We start from the raw sequence: 21,932 nt of genomic DNA on the forward strand, positions 1-21,932 counted from the left end.
AAATTTCATACTCTAAAACCAAATACAGTATTCTAACATCCGCCTTACCCACACTATTTAGAGGTATAATCGCCTCTCTGCTCCAAGGATCACGTTAGCCCTCTTTGCCACAGCATTAAACCAAGCTCATGATATTCTATTCCAGGCTGACCCCTAAATCCTCTCCAGATTCACTGCTTCCTCACTATGTGTCTATCATTTACTGTTCAAATTCAAGTACTGTTCAAATTCAAGTACTGTTCATATGTACCTCTGTATTCAAAAACATTTTGTCCATTTAGCAAGCATACACTCCTGTCTGCTGCAAAGTTCAACAGTTTTCAAATTAACCTGATAAATAGAAGCAGGGTCTTCTCCTATGGCAAAAGAATCTAAAAGGTGTTCAGATAAATGAGAACTAGCTAAGAAACTTCTGAACCACAGAACCACAAATACAACATCTTGGATTTGATAAGATATAATTGTTCTCTAAATAACTAAGCACGGGTGTAGGCTTTTGTTTTAAGGAATACTGAGATCTGACAGACCAGAAAGCTTTGCTCCCCAGGGGAAAGTTTCTAACTCTGTGCACAGTAGCTGTACACTTACTGTACAGTATGGTCTAAAGGAGAATGCAGTTGGAAAATAACTAATACTTCACAGAAAAGTCCTAACCTTTGTCAGTTTTTAAAGTGCAACGGTTAGTCACAGTCTGTGTTAAAGTATTTCTAACAAAAACTACAGCAACATTTTCATGAAGTTAATATTGGCTCACATTCAGAACAAAACACTACAAACTAAGCATGTAACGATAAGATCCTGTTTGTACAGTAAATGTTTATTGTTTAGGGACTTTTAAATGTTTAATAAAAGTCATTTGAACTGAAATACAGAAATGAAAGTCAAGAAAGTGTTATAGTTCTTACTACAATAAACTATCTTCTCCACCATGCATATTTATCTCTTGTATGTCCAAATCCTTGGTTAGCAGGCAATTAAAGAAAATTCAGATAATCTTAATTTTGAATATATCATCCCTCTCACTCTAAAAATATACAGATGGATTCTTCAGAGCTCTAAAAATAAAGTCAATTTTCAAAAGCAATTACCTAGCCTGAATTCAAATTCAGGAAAGACAATAACTTTGTTAGAACCCATCTCACCTACAGTAACTTTTGCACTGAATGCTTAAACTCATCCTTTGCAGTCTTCACAAAAAAAATTAGTGAACCAAATAATTTCTAGATATTTTAACTATAGCACTAATCTATCCCCTTCATTTTTTTAAAAAAATCCATAACTAGCACAATCTACTGAAGTTATCTTGAAAAGCAAAACATGTATTTAAGCTCTGTGTATGTAGTTAAGCTCCCTTTACCTGATAACAGACTCTTAATACTGGATCTATCACTTATCTTGTTACCATCACTAAGTTTTAATTTTTCTGTGCTTAGGCTGCTATTACAATCAAGCACAGTGTACTTCTAATGAAAATAGACTGTAAAAGCTGTTAGTATAGCTTAAAATATAGGCCCTGCTACTACAGTAAAACAGTCATTAAATCCATAATATTGTGTTTTAAAGAGACTCACCTGGGTTTGGCCCACTTTCTTCATAATCTTGTTCTTTCATAATTAAGGGAGAAGCAAAACAAAACAAACCCTGCCCAAACCACTCCACTGATCCTTCAGGTTTCAAGAAATGAAACAAGAAACTGACAGTTGTCTCATCCCTGCTTTGTATAAGACCTCAAATCCTGTTTCTTACTCCTATTGGATTAATCCTAGAGCAAGTCATTAAGGCTTCATGCAGTTTGAAACATGCGCATGACACAGCCAAACTGCCTGACAGTGGCAGAAGTCTCCAAATAAGCTAGAGGATTTCCGTCAGCTATAATCATCACGCTTTAGTGAAAAGGGTCAAATCACCTTGCTAAAACTCAATGTCTTTACCTAATAAAATAGTTGAAAGTTTTCTTTCCAAGAAATATATTCATTTTAAAATGAACTTCCATTAAGCAGGTTAGTTTACACCGGCAACAAATAACCTATTCCAGAGGTTGATCTCCAACTTGTTAAGCTATTATTAGGTATCAAGTACACATGAGCAGTTCGTAAACATGTTATTAACAGCATGGGTGCTAAACCTTGATTCTCTGTAGAAAGATCTTAAGTACAATCAGTGCAAACTAACAGTTTAAAATGTAATTCTACTAACTCCATAAATATTCTTTATATTCAAAATATATATATACACACACTCACGAAGTATATACTGCTTTAAGAAAGACACCATAAGACTAGGACTGTAAGTTGTTAGTTCTCTTATTTCTCTTCCAGATTTGATATTTTGTTGTTTTTATGCATTGCATATATTCTATACCAGCCTTAAAGAACCTCATACAGACCATTTCAGTTCTACTAAATGATGTTAAGTATTTAGATTTGACCACAGGAACTAATCTGCTCTTTGTGGTGCAACTGAATTTATTTTTTCCTCTGCAATTGTAACACCTATGCCACAAGCTTAGGCACAGCACAATTACCTACAGAAAGGCTAGAGGTGCCTTTCATGCCTGTTCCAAAACACATCCTTCTCCTCACATCAGCTCTGATATTTGCTAGGCTTTTCCAGAAGCTGCTTTAACTCACTGATGCTGCAAAGAAACAGTCTCCTGGCCCTCCCCGATTTGAATTTTCTCCTGGACTGTCTCTTTTGGCATCTTAGCAAAACAAAGCAGCTTGTAGAGCACCAGGTAGGGCGCTTGCACAAAGCAAGTGAGGCCAGCATGTTAGACAGGGTTGCATGCAGGTGGGTTTTGAACACCTCCAGAGAAGGAGACTCCACAACCTCTCTGGGCAACCTGGTCCAGTGCTCCATCACTCACAGGAAAGAAATTCCCCCTCATGTTCAGGTGGAACTTCCTGTGGTTCAGTTTGTGCCCATTGCCCCTTGTCCTGTTGCTGGGCAAAAAGGAAAATTTTAGATCTTCCTTTCTGAAGCTAAAATGGCACTATGCAAACTTCCTATTCTTCAAGTTGGAAATAATCCACTGAAACTTATTCTCTTCAAGAAGCGACCTTGTGAGAAGATGTTTTGAATTTTAAAGGGAACAAACTTATGTTCACCTTGTCAGAAAGGAAGAAACAGAGCCAGTTTTTCATTTCTTCTTGCAGAAAGAGAAGAAAACTTTTTGTAAAGATTCCTATTTTGGAAAAGGCATATTCATCTGCTAAGAAATAGTAAAGCAGGAAGAGAGTCCGTTTGAATTAGGCAACATATTTTGGTAAGAGGCTGGGGAGCGGCAGGAAATCCAAAAACTTTCCCATTCAGATTCAGAAAATAAAAGTCACCAATTAATCTTAATTATTTCATTATCCCTGCTTTGGCATCTATTTTCTGATACAACCTGTAAAGCAATAATGTAGTTTGAAGATGCAGGAAAAAAAATAGTTTTTAATTTCTGCCTAGAAGGGGTGGGGTTTGGGGAGAGGATGCTGTTATTCTCCTGCAGTAAGCCAATTCAAGGAAATAAGACTCTTAAAATGATCTAGTTTTCCTGTTTCCTGCTGGTTTGGCTCCCTGAACCAGTTCGCAAGCAACAGCACTGGAGAGAATAAAAACTACTTTCAGCAGCAGCTAGTAAGGTCAGCTATGCTGTAACATCGAACTACATCCCTTAGCAAAGGCAGCCCTTATGTTGCTTCCTGTGAGCTTTTAACACGAGTCACAGTAAGTCATTCAAAAATGAGAACATAACTGTTTTTCATAAGAACTTTACTGATGTTTTGTTAAAAACAGTTACACCCTATGACCTTTATTCAGTGTAATCTCCAATTCAGAGAGTCAGGTTTTCAACAATAAAACAATCAAAATATCTCAGTAACAGTATTTCCATCACAGGTCTCTGGAAGTTAAAATTTTGAGGGTGGATGGCATTACATCTGATATACCCCACTCCTGAAATACTCCATTTTGTGACTAGAATTACTGCCAAAGAGCTGAATATAAGTACTATAAAGGAACGCTATAAGGAACTGATCTCACAGGGAATCAATAGAATTCACAGGGAAACGGAGTAAAAATAATAATCATTTGCTGTCCATTTCAGCAGTATGTTTTGCTCTTTCACAAGACTCTTGTCTTGCAGTCTGAAAGAAGTGTTTAAACAGTTACAAAATGCAAAGTAACCATTTACTATACAGTAGAGTTATTTAGGTTTTTTGTGCGCGTTTCTTAAATCCTTAACTCTCTCTATTCTGTTCAGCTCATTTTCCTTGGAGCTTGCAATAGCCAACAAAAATCACTTGCATTCACACATGTAGCTATATTAAACAGCGAAGGAATCAATTACAGCATCTTGATAGAGGTAGGCACAAAGCCTAAGGTGACCAGGGCAGCCAAAGCCCCTCAGAGCAAAGTAAATCCCTCTGCCTAATCCTTGTGCCTGTGATCAAAGGTCAGATATGCAGCTAGCCACAGCAGAAGTACCATTTTCCATTCCAACACTGCATTATACAATAGGATATTTTGGGAAAGAACTTGAGATCTCCGTTTCCAGGAGGTTCACATCTCACAAGTTTTCAAGAATTCTTGGAAAGTATCAGTAAGTACACAGATAAGGGAAATCCAGTTTATACAGTCTGCTGAGATCTCCAGAAGGCTTTTGAAAGAGCCCTTCCTCAAAGGCCAATAAAGAAATACAGCAGCCATAGAATAAAAGAGAAGGTCTTACATGAAGCCACAGGCAAATAACTGAGTTAAAAATAAATAAATAAATAAATAAAATAAAGGGCAGTACTTTCAGGGAAGTGCTGTTCCTTATATTAGAGAGGGGAGAAAAAAAAGGCAGGAGGGAAGGCAAGAAGTAAGGTGTCAGTCAGACACCTTTGTAGGTGTCTATTTTAGCCTATTTTAGCTTATTTTAGGGTAGTTATGACACAGGCCAAGAATTGACCAAGAACAAGAAGAGCTGCACAGGATTGTCTAGATTAAATGCATATTTAAGCAACAGGCCAATAAAAAAACAATAGATATACACATACATGGAGCCTCATCGGCTTTGGATTGCTTTTCTCCTAGCTGACCATTGACCATTACCAGTCAGGAACAAGATCCTTTGTTTACGACTGTTTCATAAAAAAAAAACATCAGCTCAATGATTGCTTTTCAAACCACAGTTTGAACATCCAGAACAATAAGGAGAGAAAAAGGGGAAAAAAGAAAAAGAAAAAAAGTTCTGGACCTCCCCCCCCCCCCATTTCAAAACAAATGGAAGTGAAAAACATTCATTCAGAGAAAGGCAGTAAGGACAACCAGAAGTATGCAATGGTTTCTACGTAAGGATTGACTAAAGTCTTCAGTTTGGAAAAAGATGACTGGGTTGAAATGGGACTAGAATAAAAGTTTACAAGATCATGAGTGATCTGAAGAGTGACTGGCAAGAATTAGCTTAGTTTGATGTCTCCAATCAGGTGACAGGTTCAGAAAAAAGTCTATGAAGTGATGTGCCACTGAGCTGCAGAACGTATTGCCACAGATGCAGTGATGCCAAAAGTATGTCACTTCCAGGGAGACTGCACAGGAGAATGAAAGGAGTCCCCTGAGTGTATTTAGAATACAGGTTTAGAATTTAATCTATAGATCTAAATTCACAGAAATTTTGGGGAAGAAGTTAACTTCATAGAAGCCTCTTCTGTTTCTGAGTGACAAGTGATTGGAGTCTGGGAGAGCACATGGAAACAGTAACAGGTTTGCCATCTTATATTCCCATGCATCTCCCTTGACATCAGCCTTTGCCTAGTCCTGGAAACCACTGCAGACACACCTGCCCAAGCACACCAACAGGGCAGAGAAGGATATCCATAACACATGCAGATTAAAAAAAGTCATCAATATGACTGTTTTAGTGTTCACCTTGTTACAGTTTCTCCAGTCTTCTGAAGGGGAATAGAAAAAAATACTGTATTTTTTGCATGCAGTAAGTTTTGAACCACAGACCACATGTAGACTGGTTCTGTTGTCTGAGCAGAAGCTGACTGAGAATATACTACAGCTGGCAGCAAGATTACCTTTCATCTTCCCTCCATTGCATATAAAGATGTTTGCCTCAACTATTGTCTAGTTTTGGCAAAAGCTTTGATAGTTTTATCTAACAACCAGTCACTATTCATATGTGAAAGAACAAAAGACCAGACTCTCTTAACCCTTCATCTATTGCTGCAACAGACTTCTCCATTTTTCTTCTATTTGTTACTATCACAAAACACATAAACGACATAGGCACATATGACTTCCTCACATGACTTTGCACATATCTGAGACAGCAGGCTCCCACCCACAACTATACTGCTGAATCCAAATATTAAGTTGGACCCTGCACCTCTGCTCTTCACCTGTACTACTCCAGCCAGGGCTCTAGTTCATGCGATCTAGTGAATATTTATTCACTCCCCAAGCTTTCCACACCTGCACACATGCAGGATTGGCATGTAACCAGAAAATAAAAGGCTAGTATTTCAGATATTAATGAAGGAGTGGGGAAAAAAATGGAGCAATAACCTGTTCTTAACAATGGGGTAAACCAGGAGGTATCAGTTTAGCTCAGCTGGTTAGCACGGTGCTGCTAATGCCCAGGTCATGGATTCAATCCCCGTATGGGGCTATGCTGAGGGTTAGACTAGATGATCTCCAGAGGTCCCTTCCAACCTTACCATTCTATGATCTACGATCAGATGAGAATCTGTGTAAAGTAAGACTTCCAGGGAATAATTGATCAACAACTTGCTAATAAGTCACCAGAACTACTCAACTGATGATCTGATGGCTAAACAGCATGCAGGACAGGAGGAGGAGGGAAAAAGAACACCACCACCACCACACTAGTGCAGTCAAGATAAGTTCAGAACAATTACTTTGTTTTTAAGCCACACAATTCAATCAAAACTGATAAATTTCTAGACAGTCTAAACAGAAATAACAAAGTTATATGCTCTGTATGTTAAGTACATACATGTACATGTAACATAACTCTGTATGTTAAGTGAGACCCACCAGGGAAGGTCCCACTTCCACCACTGCTCAGCTGCACAGACTAGCCACTTTCCTCCCCCCCTTGAGACAACCCGAGCAATTCTCAGACTTCTTGCAGCACTCATTCACCTCACTAACTCCAAACCAGGGGAAGCCTGTTTTTTCCCTGCAAGAGTTGAGTTTTCTGCTGGTTTAGCATGTTGAACCAGCTCAGTGAAGTGTGTGACAAACACCAGGGTCAACTGCCCAAGAAGCAAAGGGAGCTGGGGGAATGGAGAGTAGTGCTTCTTTCTACCCTCTGCCCAAGGCTGGAAGCAGAAAGACAAGCATTGCCCCTAAGTAGCAGGCCATTAGATGAGTCTAACCACAATGATGTTTTAGCAGTACTACTATTTTAGAATTCATTAAAATTCCCAGAAAATAAATCAGTAGAACTATTTGACAGCAATAATCTAACAGTTTCTACACATTACAGGTCTGCATACCACAGACATTCATGTAATACTTGAGGCAACATTAAACATGTTGCTCCTTTCCCAAGACTCTCTATGGCTAGAGCACTTCACCTCAGTTAACTCCGAGCTCTAAGAATACACCCTGTTTTCAAGTCAAGGCTTCTCCTCTAGTCGGTGCTTTCCCTTCTACTCCCTATTTTTTATGGCTACATTAAGAGGGGATAAAAGAGAAAGAGGGAAAAAAAATAAAAACCACATACCTAAGTCTACCTTTTCAAACAATGGAGCTCTACAACTGTAGAGGATTTAAACTTACTTTGCAAGTATTAGCCTGCACAAACCTTACTGAACTACATAAAAAACTAAGAATTCTTATAGTTTTAATGGTTAGAAAGAAACCAGTATAAAAATTCTAGTTCCACTCTTCCCCCCACCACCACCACACCTGGGCCTTCCAGAAGCTATATATACACCTGGTTTAACAAGTTACATTAAACTATAACTACACACGTGTTCAGTATTCTGAGGTGCCTTGTGGCTTAACACCACACTCCACACCAAGCCAACTCTTTCCTGAAGCATCTACCATTAATGAACTCTGGCCAGACAGTACTGGTTCAGTACTCCTGTCATGCTTCAGAAATTGACTTTTTCCACCTCTTAACCAAGCCAATATGATAATCAAGCTGCTGCTAGAGTTCATTCGGTTTGGTTTTCCTATTTCATTGGGGGGGAGGAGGAAGGGAAGGGACTTGTAACACTTGCTCATCAGCCAGATACACTGAGGAAAATGCAATTGCATATAATATATATCTTTTTCTGGTGTGGGGGGAGGGGGTGGAAGGAAGCTCCAAATAAAAGCTTTGTCAGTTTTGGGCTTTACTAAATCATCTTTCTAAAGTATCTTTAGACAAACCCAGACAAAAACAGCGTAATTCATAAAAAGCAAGCGTCTGACAAATTTTAATCTGTGTTCACACCCCACACCGCACGGCATTGCCCTTACTATTTACACGTACTGCCGAAAGCACAACTGCCGTTACCAGAAACTGTCTTCTACAACACCTGCCGTTTAACGGCTAGCAAGCGGCACGAAGAGCGCGCGTTAGCGGCTACGGGGCGCCCAGAACGCAGCGCCCGAGCCCGCCGGCGGCGGGGCGCGACACCGCTCCCAGGGCGCGGCCTAGCGGAGGCCGCCGCCGCCGCCTCCCCGCCGGGCGGCTCTCGCCGCGCACCTGGAGCGCGGCGGCGCGGGCTGCGCTGCCGAGCGGCGCCGGCGGCACCTGGCCCCGCCGCAGAGGCGCCGCTCTCCGAGCCGCCCGCGCCCCCGCGGCACTTCCTCGTTTCGGCCGCGCCGGCTGCGGGGCCGCCCGCCCGCCCGACTTTCGCCGTCGCCGGCTCCCCCGGGCAGGTGAGCGACGAGCCGCCCGCTCCCGCGAGGAAGGGCAGCCCTTCGCCGCCGCGCAGGGCGGCGCGGCGCGGCCCCCTGGGGGCCCCCGCTGGGACCGCCGGCGCCTCCCCGCCCCCCGCTCACCGGCGCCGCGCTCCTTTTCCTCGTCTTCCCCCGGCTCCTGCTGCCGCAGCGGGCCCTGCTCCTCGCCCTGCGCCTCCACCGGCACCACGGTGAAGTTGGTCGGCATGGCCGGCTCGCTCCCTCACTCGCAGCCCCAGAGCGCGCCCGGCTGCCGCTGCTGCCACCGCCTCCCTCACGTGAGGGCCATTTCCTCACGCAGCGGGGGGCGGTAGCCGGCGCCGAGCCACCGCCTCCGCGCCGCGCCGCGCCCCTCCCCTCCCCTGCCCGCGCCGCGCCGTGCCGCGCAGCGCTGGGGGTCACGCTGGGCCGCGCCGCGCCAGGGTGTCCCACGCGGGCTGCCCGCGCAGCAGGCAGCGGGGCCGGGGAGAGGTGACCAGATCGGATTTACACGCACGCACCCGGCGGCTGCTGCTTGCAGAAAACCCTCTTCCAAAGGGAGCCAGGCTCGGGGCTTCGACCCGCCAGGTCTCCAGGGGGTGATCAGCATCCAGCAGGCCCTAGCAAGAGCTTTGCAGGTCCCTGTCAGGGTGAGTGGAGGAGAAAGTCCTCAGTGCACCTTGAGACCACCGGGGGATGAAGGTGGTTTCCAAAAACGTGCTCTCCCATGCAGCTCCCATGGGTTGCAGGTGACCACACTTCGTGATCCAGGCTGGAGCCAGCCTGTCAGCTCAGACCTGGCATAAAGCTGATCCTAAGAAATGGTAGGGATCAGCAGTTTATCCAAAAATCAGTGTTAATGGTGTGGCATTGGCAATGAGCAGTAGCTCTTGGTTACCCGAGCGTCTTTCCCAGAGCAGGGCTGTGCCTTCTCCACTCGGGTGTGTCCACCTGTATCTGTGCCCTTTGGAAGGAGACTGGTGGGTTTGTGGGTCCCCCTACCTCTGTGGTGTGGGTGACGTCTACTCAACACTACAGTGGAGCAGAGGCCTCGGGGGAATGGGGCAGAGGAGAGTGGTTGTAGCCAGTAGAGCTGATAGTGAAGTGGCAGCTGGGCTGGCGGATGGCAGGTCAGGCCAGCAGGAAAAGGAGAGGGAGAGTGGCATGGTAAGAGCAGCATAGGATCTGCTATGAAGTTGGCAGTTCTGCCCATGTTCAAACCATCATGTAACCACAGTAATGGGAATGGTGGCTGCATGGAATTTGCTGGGTTGGGGATTCGTGTCCTCACCTTCCCTGCCTTTTTACAGCCTCAAGAAGGCAAATAGGAGGGTATCTTTGTTAGCAATAGCAGATTTCTACTCTGTTACTGAGGTTACTACAGAGGCAAGGATATTTTTGAACATTTTTCACATTAAAATTAATTTCCTCGTAATACGTGCTATTATCAAAATCAGTGGTACTGAGAAACCAGGTGTGATGAATTAGAATGGTGGATGTAATTAAAAAGCACATATGGAAAATAATAACTCGCTCTTCAGAACAAAGACTGAACACTGTGCAATATATAACACAGGATTACACGCTGAGCATTGAGAAGACAATTTTAAAGCGATGATCATTTGTTAAGTACCATTCACGAAGTACCTTGAGAAGTTCACTGAAAAGAATGTGAAAACTGTATCACACAGTTGCATACTGCATGCACAAAAGGTAGAAGGAGAAATTAGGATTGCTGCATTAAATTTTAATTCAACCTGATACAACTTTTAGGTAATAGAATCAGAGAAAGAGAAGCTTTGGACCAAACAACTTTTGAATAAGCAGAGCCTGCACTTTCTCTTGCAAATCTCTTCTGCTTCCTCCGTCACAACCATAGAGAGTCATTTGATGAAAAATGGAGCAGAGCTGGTAGGGTCATACGTGGGTTGTGTGTGTCCTCTGTAAGCTTTGAGAGCTTTGATTTGTGAGCCTCTTAAAAGTCTTTGCAGAATGAGGACATGAGACCAGGAAGACTACCTTAATTGTTATGTCAATTTATTGTAATTTCCCTTCAAATAGTATGAGATAAGTAATGTTATGATATATGCACAGTTTAACAATAGAGTAGACTGATGGTACCCTTCTAGGAATAAGAAATAAAAGAGGAAAAGCAGAATAAGACATTATATAGACCTGTCTCTAAAATACAGAATTCTGTAATCATAACATTAAGATTTTTCTTAAAAAGAAAGAATTAAAAAACCTTTTGAATTTGTGATATATTAACTCAAAACACAGAGCTCTGGGCCACCAGCATCTTTCTCTGTGTTGAGATAGGAGTGCAGCAGGTACACCACCTATTCAAGCAGATGAATCCAGATAGCCCTCCTCTTGTTAACAAAAAATGGAATTTGGGGAGAATATTTCACTGAATGGTCAGGAAAACCTGAACGCAGAAGATGAGAGGCGATGTGAAAGTATAATGAAAGTAGTTTATATATCAAGAATGGAAAAGGGATTAAATTAATGCTAATGATGAATATGTTGTAAATTTAAAACAAGACAGCAGCTGAAGGAAGTTAATGATTTCTTTAAGCCATTAAAAAACTTTAAAACTCTTATTGCCTGTAATATTATTAAGCTATGAGAAATCAGTCACTGGAAACCAAAAAATTACAGCTACAGGAAAAAAGTAAAATCAAAAATAGCAAGGTAAAGGAGAAAAATGTTTAATATCTCCAGCTCATAGGCTATGTGACTGACACAATAAAAAGCTTATGAATAGAAAATGAAGCATTAACTAAAATTAGACATTTTTCAAGTCGTTGGAGCTTATACAAATTATATACAAAAGTCTTAAAATGAACTAGCCAAGGACCTCTCCAAGTCAGGAATGCTCTTTTTTTAGAACTCTTGAAAAACTGGGAATATTCCAAAAGATTGAATGATTGCCCATATCAATAGCTAGACATAAGTACCTAAAAAGGGGGAAAAATGACTCTGGAAAGTAGAGCTTTTTGGCTCAACACTAATTAATTTTATTTTTAGGAAAAATGATTGAATTTCTTCTATTGTTACAGCCCATATGAATATAGCCAAGACATTTCAAGTGTTTGGTAACACTTGAAATTTGGTTGGAAACATTTACGGAATTAACGCCATATACTTTCTGCATGTTTCAGAACAGGTTGCTGACAGATCGCAAGGTGTTAACAGAGGCAGAAAGATATCAAAAAGCAAGACAGGGAGCAAGGCAGGTTAGGATTTACTCTGACACTCTAATATTTTCATCAATCATTCAGATTTTCTCGTGAAGTCTGTGAGTGACAGAAACCTTGAAGCAACAAGAATAGGGGGGCGATGTTTATAATTGACTAGATTTATGAATTGATTTATATCAATTTATATATTGATTTATATTATTGATTTATATGTTGATTTATATGATATAAACTAATTTATAAATTGACCAGATAAAGAAATAATGCAACCATAAGTACATCTGTGGATCAGTTCCACAGTAAGTGAACATTTATTATCCTGACAACCAATGACTCAAAAAAGGATGTGGTGTTTTCCATAATAAACAAGTTAATATGACACCTCAATCTGAAGGTTGCCTTCAAACAGCTAGACCTCCTCGACTCTTCCAATACTTCTGTCTCATCCTGTGACCAATACTGAAGCCAGCTACATTGTGCTTTTTATGTCTTGGGTGCAAGGAACTGTTTCCCAGGCTCCTGTGCACTATGCTACGTGGAAGTGCTCTAAAATTTACTTTGTTGACAGCTTGCCTCTCTTCAGTGACCCAGGGGCAGTGCAATCTGCCATCACATGACTCCTTACAGTCTGTTATCACTGTCATCAAGAATGCAGTTAGGTTAGCATATCACAGTGGACTCCAACATCTTGAAAGCCAGAGTGTTCTCATTGCCTGAGGGCTCATACCTAGGACATTTCTGTAGAGATGCTGCAATAGCTTTCCATATTTATGGTGATCATTAAGATATGCCTAAAGCAAGGTGTTAGACTGTGTGTCTTATCATGCAGTTAGACCATGTGGAAGTGAAAGCCTTATGACAACCTGATACAACTGTATGATGTCAATATAGTCCATGCAACTATGGAAATGGCATTTTTGAGGCAAGTAGAACAAAACTAAAATTTTGGAGTCACAGTGCTTTGTGGGATGAAAGCAGCAGCAGCTTCAGCATTCCTGTGTGCTTTCTCTGTTACAGAAGTTGGCTGTAGTCTTCCAGGGTGAGAATATGCGGGTAGGAGCATGTGCACATGCTGATAAAAAGGTGGAATGCTACCAAAATAGGCATCTGGCAGCAGAGTTGATTGCTCACTCCTCCTAAATAACAAAGTCATTGATAGAGAACATTCTGGAGAATTTTTTCCTGAAATGATTTAAGAAGCTGTATCCACCACTGTATGAAGCAAGTTAGTATACCAGCATTAAAAAAATGGGTATGTATAATTATTTAATAGTGTCTGCAAAAAGAGTGCCAAGTATTTTCATCCATAAAAGGCTCAGAACACAGCTGGATTCAACAACTGCACCTCCACCCTGAAGTCTCTGCAGTAAACAGGATATGAATCTTAGATGAATCTTAGCTGACCCAAGCTGGGGAAATCAGGGATGTCATATATGGTTATGATGCCAGCGTACCACTGAATAATGATATGCCAGTGCATATGCTGGTATCACAACACAGATTTCAGATAAGACTGTGATTTCAATTGTAATCCTTTTCTGAGCCTCTCTGCATTCAGTGCGCTTGTGTGTCTTGTCCCTAGATGAATTGTTAGAGGAACAAGGCTGTTCACTCATGGGCAGGCTTTGCCTGAAATAATTTTATGTTTCAACAAACTCTTACAGCATCTTTATAAGAATAAAGAGTTTTATTGGTTTGATAAATCTTTCCACTGTTAAACTTGCTAGCAAGCCTTAGACGGAGTCACTTTGCCCCATCATGAGTTCACGTGGTGATAATTCATCATATTCTTTAGTCCATGAGGTTGAGTAGACTTTTGTGGTGTTGTGACAGATGGCAGCATTTCTTAAATTTGTGGTTTTAGTTTACTATATGACAACCTGCATACTGTCTATCCTGTTGAAAAGACCACATGGACGAGCAGCAAAGAGAAAAGGTGTGTGTTTACCTAGCTTGGCCAATGTACTGCATGGCAGGGGCTCTCTGGCGTTAGAGTCTGGAGTGGAGATTCCTCCTTTCTGGAGAGTGACTGAGATTGGTCAATAGAGGAAGTTTCAAAAGTTCCTCAGTAGAGGAAGTTTCAAAAGTGCAGGGTGTGGCAGGCAGAGGAGAAGCCATTAGATGCGAAACTGCCCAAAAGAGAAAGAGATCTGATTGCCCCCAGGACCTGTTCTAATAACCAGCCATCAGAAGTGATGGAAGAAACAGATGCAAATAAACTACACAATGTGTTTAAACTCCAGGAAAGCCATATAAAGTGGCTAGATTGGCCAGCAGCCAAATATCCTCATACCAGGCAAGTTTCTTTTGAGACTTCAGCTTAACTTCTTCCAATCAGCAGAGCTAATGTTCCACTATTTGGAGAGTGATCTTCTTCTAGCTTATTATCCTCCTTTATGAAGAAACCTAGCAAACAAAGCTGTTGCTTCTGTCCTTTTCTGCCTCTGATGATATCCATTTAAGCTTGGGTCTGGGCCTTCAGTCCTTATCTGAGCTATATCCTAAGGGTACTTGCTTCCAGTTGCGTTACAGCTGTGCCTGGCCATGCACTCTAATCATCTGCAGGGTGTACTGTTTGCTTTGCATGGGTACTGAGGGCCTAGGCCCTGGCTGGTGAGGCCTGGGCCTTGACAGCCCTGTTACAACGCGTGGCTCCTGGCCCCCTCTCCAGAGGAGCAGCCAGCCCTTTCAGCTCTGACACTTACGTGGACAAGACCATGAGCAACCTGATGTGCCTTTGAAGTTAACCCTGCTTAGTGCCAGAGGCTGTACTAAGTGACCTCCTGAGGTCCCTCCCAAACTACCTTTTCCAGCTCTGTACAGATGCAACCGCCAGCCCACATTTACTAAATACAATGGAATTTGCCTTTTAACCAAATGGAAAAAGAGAGGGGGACACTAGATGGGCTAGTGTATTATCTCTTGTCTTCAGCCTCTACAACACCTGCTCTTCCACCTTCCACTCCCTTTTGCCTTTCTCTCTCAGTGTAGTGTGGGGACATCAAGAATTCTTGCTCCTTCAGTTTGCCATGCCAAATAGGAAAAACTAAGTGAATATTAATTGCAACAGGTCCTATCTTTTTTTGGTGTTGAAGCTGGATGAGAGCTACCTCCACCAGTGAAAGGGGTCAAGCCTGTGTTACACTGAGTCCAGCACTGCTGTCTTAGAGACCTCTAGACTCTCATTTCTGTTCGTTATTGTTATGTTGTTCAACATCAGATGTAAAATTAACTTTTCCCACCTCCCTTTCTCTCTGCTTTCCTTGACCAACATGTGTCAGAACAAAACCAGTGGCTCCTCAGCCTGTCTCATTCCATTTTGTCATACTATTGCTTGTAATTCTATTTATTCTCCAGCTCGCTTTGCTTCTCCTAGCATGAAGTGCCTCTGGGAAGTTCTTAATCTCTTTGCTACAACTCTTTGAAGAAGTTGTTGACAGTTGTTGACTTATTGTAGCCATGCTCAGCTTGGACAGAGAAGATCCTGCAACTAGTAATGTGCAAAGGTATAATTTGCTAATTTTGTTTGATTTTGTTGAATTTTAGAAATAAAGAGCAGAAGGCTATGCTTTTGCATCTTTTTGCTTATGTAGCATGCCACTGTGACATATTTGCAAGTAGCTACCATTATAGGGTTTCTGAGACAATGTCAAAATTCTTAATGGAAAGTTAGTTTTCTTTGGCCTCTGCATTAAATATTGATCTATCCGTACAGGGCTTATGCTTTCAAAAGGAAGCAGTTCAAGTCTTCATAGCATTACAGTGTTTTTGTCCCTTAAATCTACTTGATACAGAGTTTCACATATACTTTGAGCTGATTAACCTATTCTGGAGATTGCAAAGATGCTGAAAACTGGGAGATACACCCTTAGAATATGCATTTTTCTCACTGCACAGTATATTCAGCAACTGGAGGGAGTTTTGTTAGTTACCGAAGTGGTCAATAAAATTTTATATGCTAAGAATGAAAGCTCACTGCTCTAAATTCTTACTGAGTAAATAAAAAAATGCAGTACAAACCTCTCAGGAAAATAAAGGTAGGAATGGTAATGTGATTGCTTAAGTCAGTATGCTGACATGGCTTTTCTATGCACCCATTCATCTTCCCCACTGCCAGACCACTGTACTGGGGAAGTGAGAACTCCTCACACTGCACTCATCATGCAAGCATTTAAAGCAACTCTGCATGATGAACTCAATGAACTCTCAATGGCTTCTGCTAGCAGACAGTACTATTGACTTGCAACATCAGCCTTGCAAGTTAATCATTGCCATGGTTTAAATTAATTCTTAAACAAGTTCCATAAAGCCCAATACATAAGCAGAACATAGAAACGTACTAGAAAAAATGTATTAAGAGCTCTTAAAAGATGAATACCAAGTCAAGTGACTGGCTTGGAAAAATCACTATGATAATATAATGGAAGTTAATTCTGTTTAACTGTGTTTTCTTACTCAGCTGACATGGAGCACTTGGCAGGAAAAACACTGTATAAACCAATTGCATCATTTCCCTGGGGTAGAGAAGCTGTGTTCAACTCAAAGTGGGAGCGCTGTAGTGTGGCACTGCAGCACTGGCTGCTTCCTATACGCACTCCCTTGGCTGCACCTTGACCTATCTGCTGCACAGGGCTAAGGCTTCCTTAAAAAGGGCTAGGAGTAGCTCCTAGCATACTCATTCAGGGTATTAATCTGGCATATGGGAAGAGCACAGCTGAATCCCCTCAGGTAAGGAATGTTTAGAATAGTACTGGAGGAGCAATCTAAATATCAGGTTATTATGCTAAATGTAGACACTCCTTGCTCTTGTTTTCAATTAAACTAACCTGTGACTGTTATACTCTGTATTCTTCAATGTGTCTGCTGGAGGAGGACTTGGGCAAAATTAGATGTTTCTCTGCTTTGTGCCTGAATTGTGGTAGATCTTAGGTGACTGCTTATGCAAACAGGCTGATTCTTCACATGTAAAGGTGCCTAAGTACAAGCATTAAGAAAATTTTGCAAATCAAAAAGCAGATAGGGACTGAAACAAGCAAGGCATTTGCGGTGTTGAACAGTACAGGAAAGTATGTTTTCTCTATTCTAGTCTTGAACATAGGCACCTGCGTTCCTCCTGTGTCTTGTAATAAATGCAAAGGATCATGGCCTGAATGTTATTTGTGGCTTCTTGTAACTGACTCTTTAAAAGACTGGGGCACTTGTGAGAGTCAGCTGGTAGCAATTCTCCTTCTCCCTCTATAAATGATGTCCATTTACTTTTTATTTTCTAATATCCAGCATTCATCTTAGTTACGTATTACTTTATCTTGCAACTTATCCATCCCCACCACCTGAGAATACTTCATCTGTGTACAGAAGCTGCAGGAATGTTTAGGAGTGACATAGGAAATTTACTCATTTTACATCTGTAGATCACAGGTAATGACTGGGAATTCAAAACAAGATTGAAAATTGCCTCTGAAATCCTGAGATTAACATGCTCTGATGTTATAGTTCATCTTTCTTCCTTTTAATCCTTCTATACTTCTCTGCTAATGTCCTTGAAAAAGTTAAGTTGAAAACACACAAACATAATGGTAGATATTTATCTCTGACTGTTTTTATGGATATTCAGCTGAATTCATCTTTATATATTCCAAAGAGAGGTGGAGTTTCCAGGCCTTTCTCTGAGGGTGCTGTCTTTCCTTCCCTTATTGGGGAATTGTGAAACAAAATTGGAAACTGAACATTGCAGCTCTATAAAATACAGTGCTTCCATAATGTATTGCCCAATTCTTTCTCAACAAAGAGAGCAAATACTTTTTATGTATCAGGATAGCTAGCCAGCCTTAATGAGCTTGCAAACTGATAGAAAACTGCTAATCTAAATGAGACACCAGTCCAGTGCAGTAGCTACAATTACAAACCTCAAATTTGGTTATTGACTAGGATTAGAATACACTTTTTCATGCTGAAGTAATGATTAACGTAATTTTTCTTTGTATAATTGTGATCAACTAAATAACTGTAAAAACTAGCGTCTGTATTTAATTTACTGTTTTCAAAAAAGCATAATTTTCATAATAGCTGAGAATACATAGTCTCTGTGAATCATTTCTTTTTTCTAACATGAACAATGTATTCATGGCTTGTTTAGTCCATATTGCTGTATACTGTCATTCAGTGGAGTAGGGTGGGATGGTAACTACTGGAATAGTCTGAAGTAGTAAAACATGATTAATGGCTTTTCTGATCTAAGGAAGTAAATGTGATTAAACAGCACTTAGATGCTAATAAAGTGGCCAGTGAAGATCTAAATGGAATTGTTCATCCAAGCATGCAGGGAGGCACCTGTTGTTGGAAGACCAGCATCTTTCGATGACTAAAGAGCATGAAAACAAGAGCCAGGTTTTGAAAAAGACTTTTTTTCTTCCCTCACTTCCTCCCCCCAATTTAACTGTAATTCAGTGACTAACACAGCCGTGGTAGAGTCCAGGAAAATGTGGCATGTTGCACCTGCTTTCCTGCTTTATGGACTTTGGTCACATTTATCTGGAAACTGCGCACTGCAAGATAATCAACTGAGAAATGCTAGTTTCTTTTAGACGGCTGTCCACACATCTCCAGCAACCTGTTTTCACAACTTCCCTTTAGAGGCAAGCCCTCAATAGAAGCTAATTTTGGCTTACAAGAATAACTACGCACGTAATTTATAATGCAAAGGCCAGTCCTGATTTGAATCACACCCTTACTAAAGACATTACACCTTCCACTGCTTTCTAAGCTGAAGTTCAGGAAACTGTATGAAAGAGCTGGGTGTGGAGCAAAGCCTTATAACTCTTCTATGAAACATCATCTGGTTTGTATTTCAAGAACATGGTGTCAGCCAAAGAAGTGATGCTTTTGTTTTGGACTTTTCCAGCATAAACAAAAGAGCATTGTTTTCCCTACCTAGGCAGCTCACACGACCCTTATTTTCTGAAGTCAGACCAAGTAAGCTGTGGATGCAGACAGGTTGGTCCCTCAGCGCATACTGCCAGGGAACTCCAGGCCATTAGTTCTCAACTGGGAACTAAGACTACTCATATTTTTGATCTTTATTTTTTAATGTTGCTGAGTAGAAGCAACTTTTTCTGGCTGGTAGTCTTTTCCCCTAATACAATCGTCAGAGCACTCTCTATCCTCTGCAGGATTCCTAAGAGGGTTCTATAATGAAATGAATGAGGGGAATGATTTTTGTGATTTTATTTATTATTTATTTATTAAAAATAATTGTCCTTGAATGGAAAAGATATATTTTTCTTCTGTAGCTTATTGGTTTTGCTCTGGAAATCTTAGCAAATATGGATTTTCAGCACTGGCTGAAAAGAGAGAAGATGACAGTACCGTATTGCTACATCTGGGCTGTCAAATCATTGTATCTTTGATTTCAGCAATGACATTTAGAGAGAGCTTATTATGTGTTTCAACAGAATATATCAACGAATATTAACAGAATGAGTAGGTCTATAGAGAAAAGGTAAAGAAAAGGGAGAAAATAAAATTAGTAAACTTTCTGTTTATGGTATCACTTGATAGTTGTAACATATTTGTTTGATAAACAAAGGGAATACAGAAGAGCAAATAAATCAACCAGAACTGGTATAGCTGAAATTCGTTGTAATTCAATGAACAAAGTAATAAGAAAATCATATGTGCTGCCTACCAACTTGCTTCTGGAAACAGAATTCAATAAGATCAGCGCAGAAAATGAGGCATGAATAGCAAGCGACATAAGCAGTAATAAGAAAATAGTTTATTACTAGGAAAAGGAAGCCCAGCTAAGAGTCAGTACAGAAAAAAATCAAATATTTAATACTTCTTTGCTTCGTCTTTCATTACAGATGGGTTTCCAGATGGCTAGCAAAATTAAATACTCACAGAAACTTGGGCCAGAATAAGGAAAGAGCAGGCTACAGAGTACTTGCATAGGTGAAATGTTTTCAGACTCACTGCTCTGAATGAAATTCTGCTTATTATATTAAGTAACTAATAAAGCAATCTTAAAACTGTTAATGGACATTCTTATTTTCCACATCTGTTAAGACTAGGACCACACAATCACCCCCAGAGAACTTTGCTTTGTTTCTCCCTATCTTGAGCATCTTTTCATCCAGTCCAACACCATAACACCTTTGTCTAGGGAAGCAGGTGTTACGCTCAAGCTGCCATCTCCTATGCAACTCTGTATTTACCTTATATCCTCAGAAAACTGACAAACACTGTCATTCTATCACCAACGTGAAGGGGTAAAAATGTATTTATTATTTTACCATTCTTTTCCTTTGTCTTTTAAGAAGGAAAAACATTGCCCCTTTCACAACCACCAGCAAACACTAACAGAACCATTTTTTTAACCATTAAGAATTCTTGTTTCACAGAATACCAGTCTCTGAATATATTCTGAGCTATAGAATAGTTTTAAGTGTTGTTCTGCTTTCAAACCATACATTTTAGTACTTAGTCAAACTTAGTATGCATTTTCTAGTGAATTTGTCACAACACTAAGCATGCTGAAGTCAATATGAAAACTAGAAACTTTATTTAATGTTTTACAGTAAGTCATGGTCATATATCTAATTGTCCCATCAAAATTAGCACACACTCACCTTGCCCTTCTGCTGGAAAAGGGATTGGGGACTGAAAATATTGTCATTTAACAGCACTTGGTTTTGTTTTATCTCCTATTACTGTACTTTATCCAGATCTTTCTCATCCAACTGAATTAGAAGATGTCTAGTTCACATCTGCCCTAATTCAAGTTACTGAAACAAGTTAGTACAAGGAGCTATCCAGCTCCTTCCTAATCACTGACCTGTACAGTCCTTTTCCAGTCATTCTTAGCCATTGACACGTGATATTGTTCTGAGGCCATTGTATGACGGACTCTCCACAGATCTTAACTAACACTGGTTGGTTGGCGCAATATTAGCTGTTATATTCTGGGTGCTATTAATTGCAGTTACAAATCCTGTGTCAATATGACTCTAGATTTTGCAGACATTGGGTCTCAGTAATACAAGTACGTATTTATCAAAGATGTGACAGGTGCCATGCTCCCAACTTTTGGTGGAAGACTCCCTCTAACTTGCAGTTATTTTTCCCACTTTCCCAGGAATGGCATACATAGACTGCATAGTAGAGATCAGCAGTGGAATAGCAAACACTTGACCCTGATTCCCAAATGACAAGTACAAGAGGCTAAACCCACCTTCTCTCAGCTAGTGGGGAGCCCTGGGTTATGCTAATGTATCAGAAGAGCTTTGGAGAAGGGTGAGAAAAAAAACAGGCCTCTGTGCTATCAGCTGGCAGTGTACTATGGACCCACGATAATTTCCACCAGATGTGGTCAACAGGAAACCATTGCTTCTTGGTGAAGGCTAATGAATTTTATAGATCTATGTGGTCAGGTTTCTAGTTTGGAGATCAGGTAGGCTGATGGGCCTAGAAGCACAGTTATGATTCCCAAAGCCCTGCTGCAGGATATTGCACGGAATATGAGGTACTCTTGCAGTTGGAAGGAAAAAGTAACAAAATGCATTATGGGCAGCCTTTCCAATGAGCATCCATGGGACATTCTGGGTCAGCAAGCCTATCTGATAATCCAACTGGCAGCAGAAGACAGACTTGGAGAATGCTAGGGGTAAAGGAGGTACAGCAAGTGGAGGCAACTGTTCAGGTGACCAAAGACATATTCTCTAGAGATAGTCAAGGCCCGCCTGGATGCAGCCCTATCTAACATGCTCTAGGTGACCCTGCTGAGCAGGGAGGTTGGACTAGATGATCTCCAGAGGTCCCTTCCAACCTTACTGAGTCTATAATTCTACATCAGAA

General features: G+C 41.0%; 1 protein-coding gene across 4 annotated transcripts in view; it reads right to left on the reverse strand.

The window, feature by feature from the left end:
• Positions 1-9,180, reverse strand: part of SLC12A7 (solute carrier family 12 member 7) — a 68,756-nt gene extending 59,576 nt beyond the window's left edge. For all 4 annotated transcript variants that reach the window (XM_062569779.1, XM_062569778.1, XM_062569777.1 and 1 more), the window contains exon 1: positions 9,001-9,180. In XM_062569779.1, the coding sequence (XP_062425763.1) occupies positions 9,001-9,106 (106 nt within the window). In that variant the 5' untranslated portion in view covers positions 9,107-9,180. The remainder of the gene's footprint in view (positions 1-9,000) is intronic.
• Positions 9,181-21,932: the final 12,752 nt, after the last annotated feature.

The sequence above is a fragment of the Rhea pennata genome, chromosome 2 (assembly GCF_028389875.1).
Source record: "Rhea pennata isolate bPtePen1 chromosome 2, bPtePen1.pri, whole genome shotgun sequence".
NCBI lineage: Eukaryota > Metazoa > Chordata > Aves > Rheiformes > Rheidae > Rhea > Rhea pennata.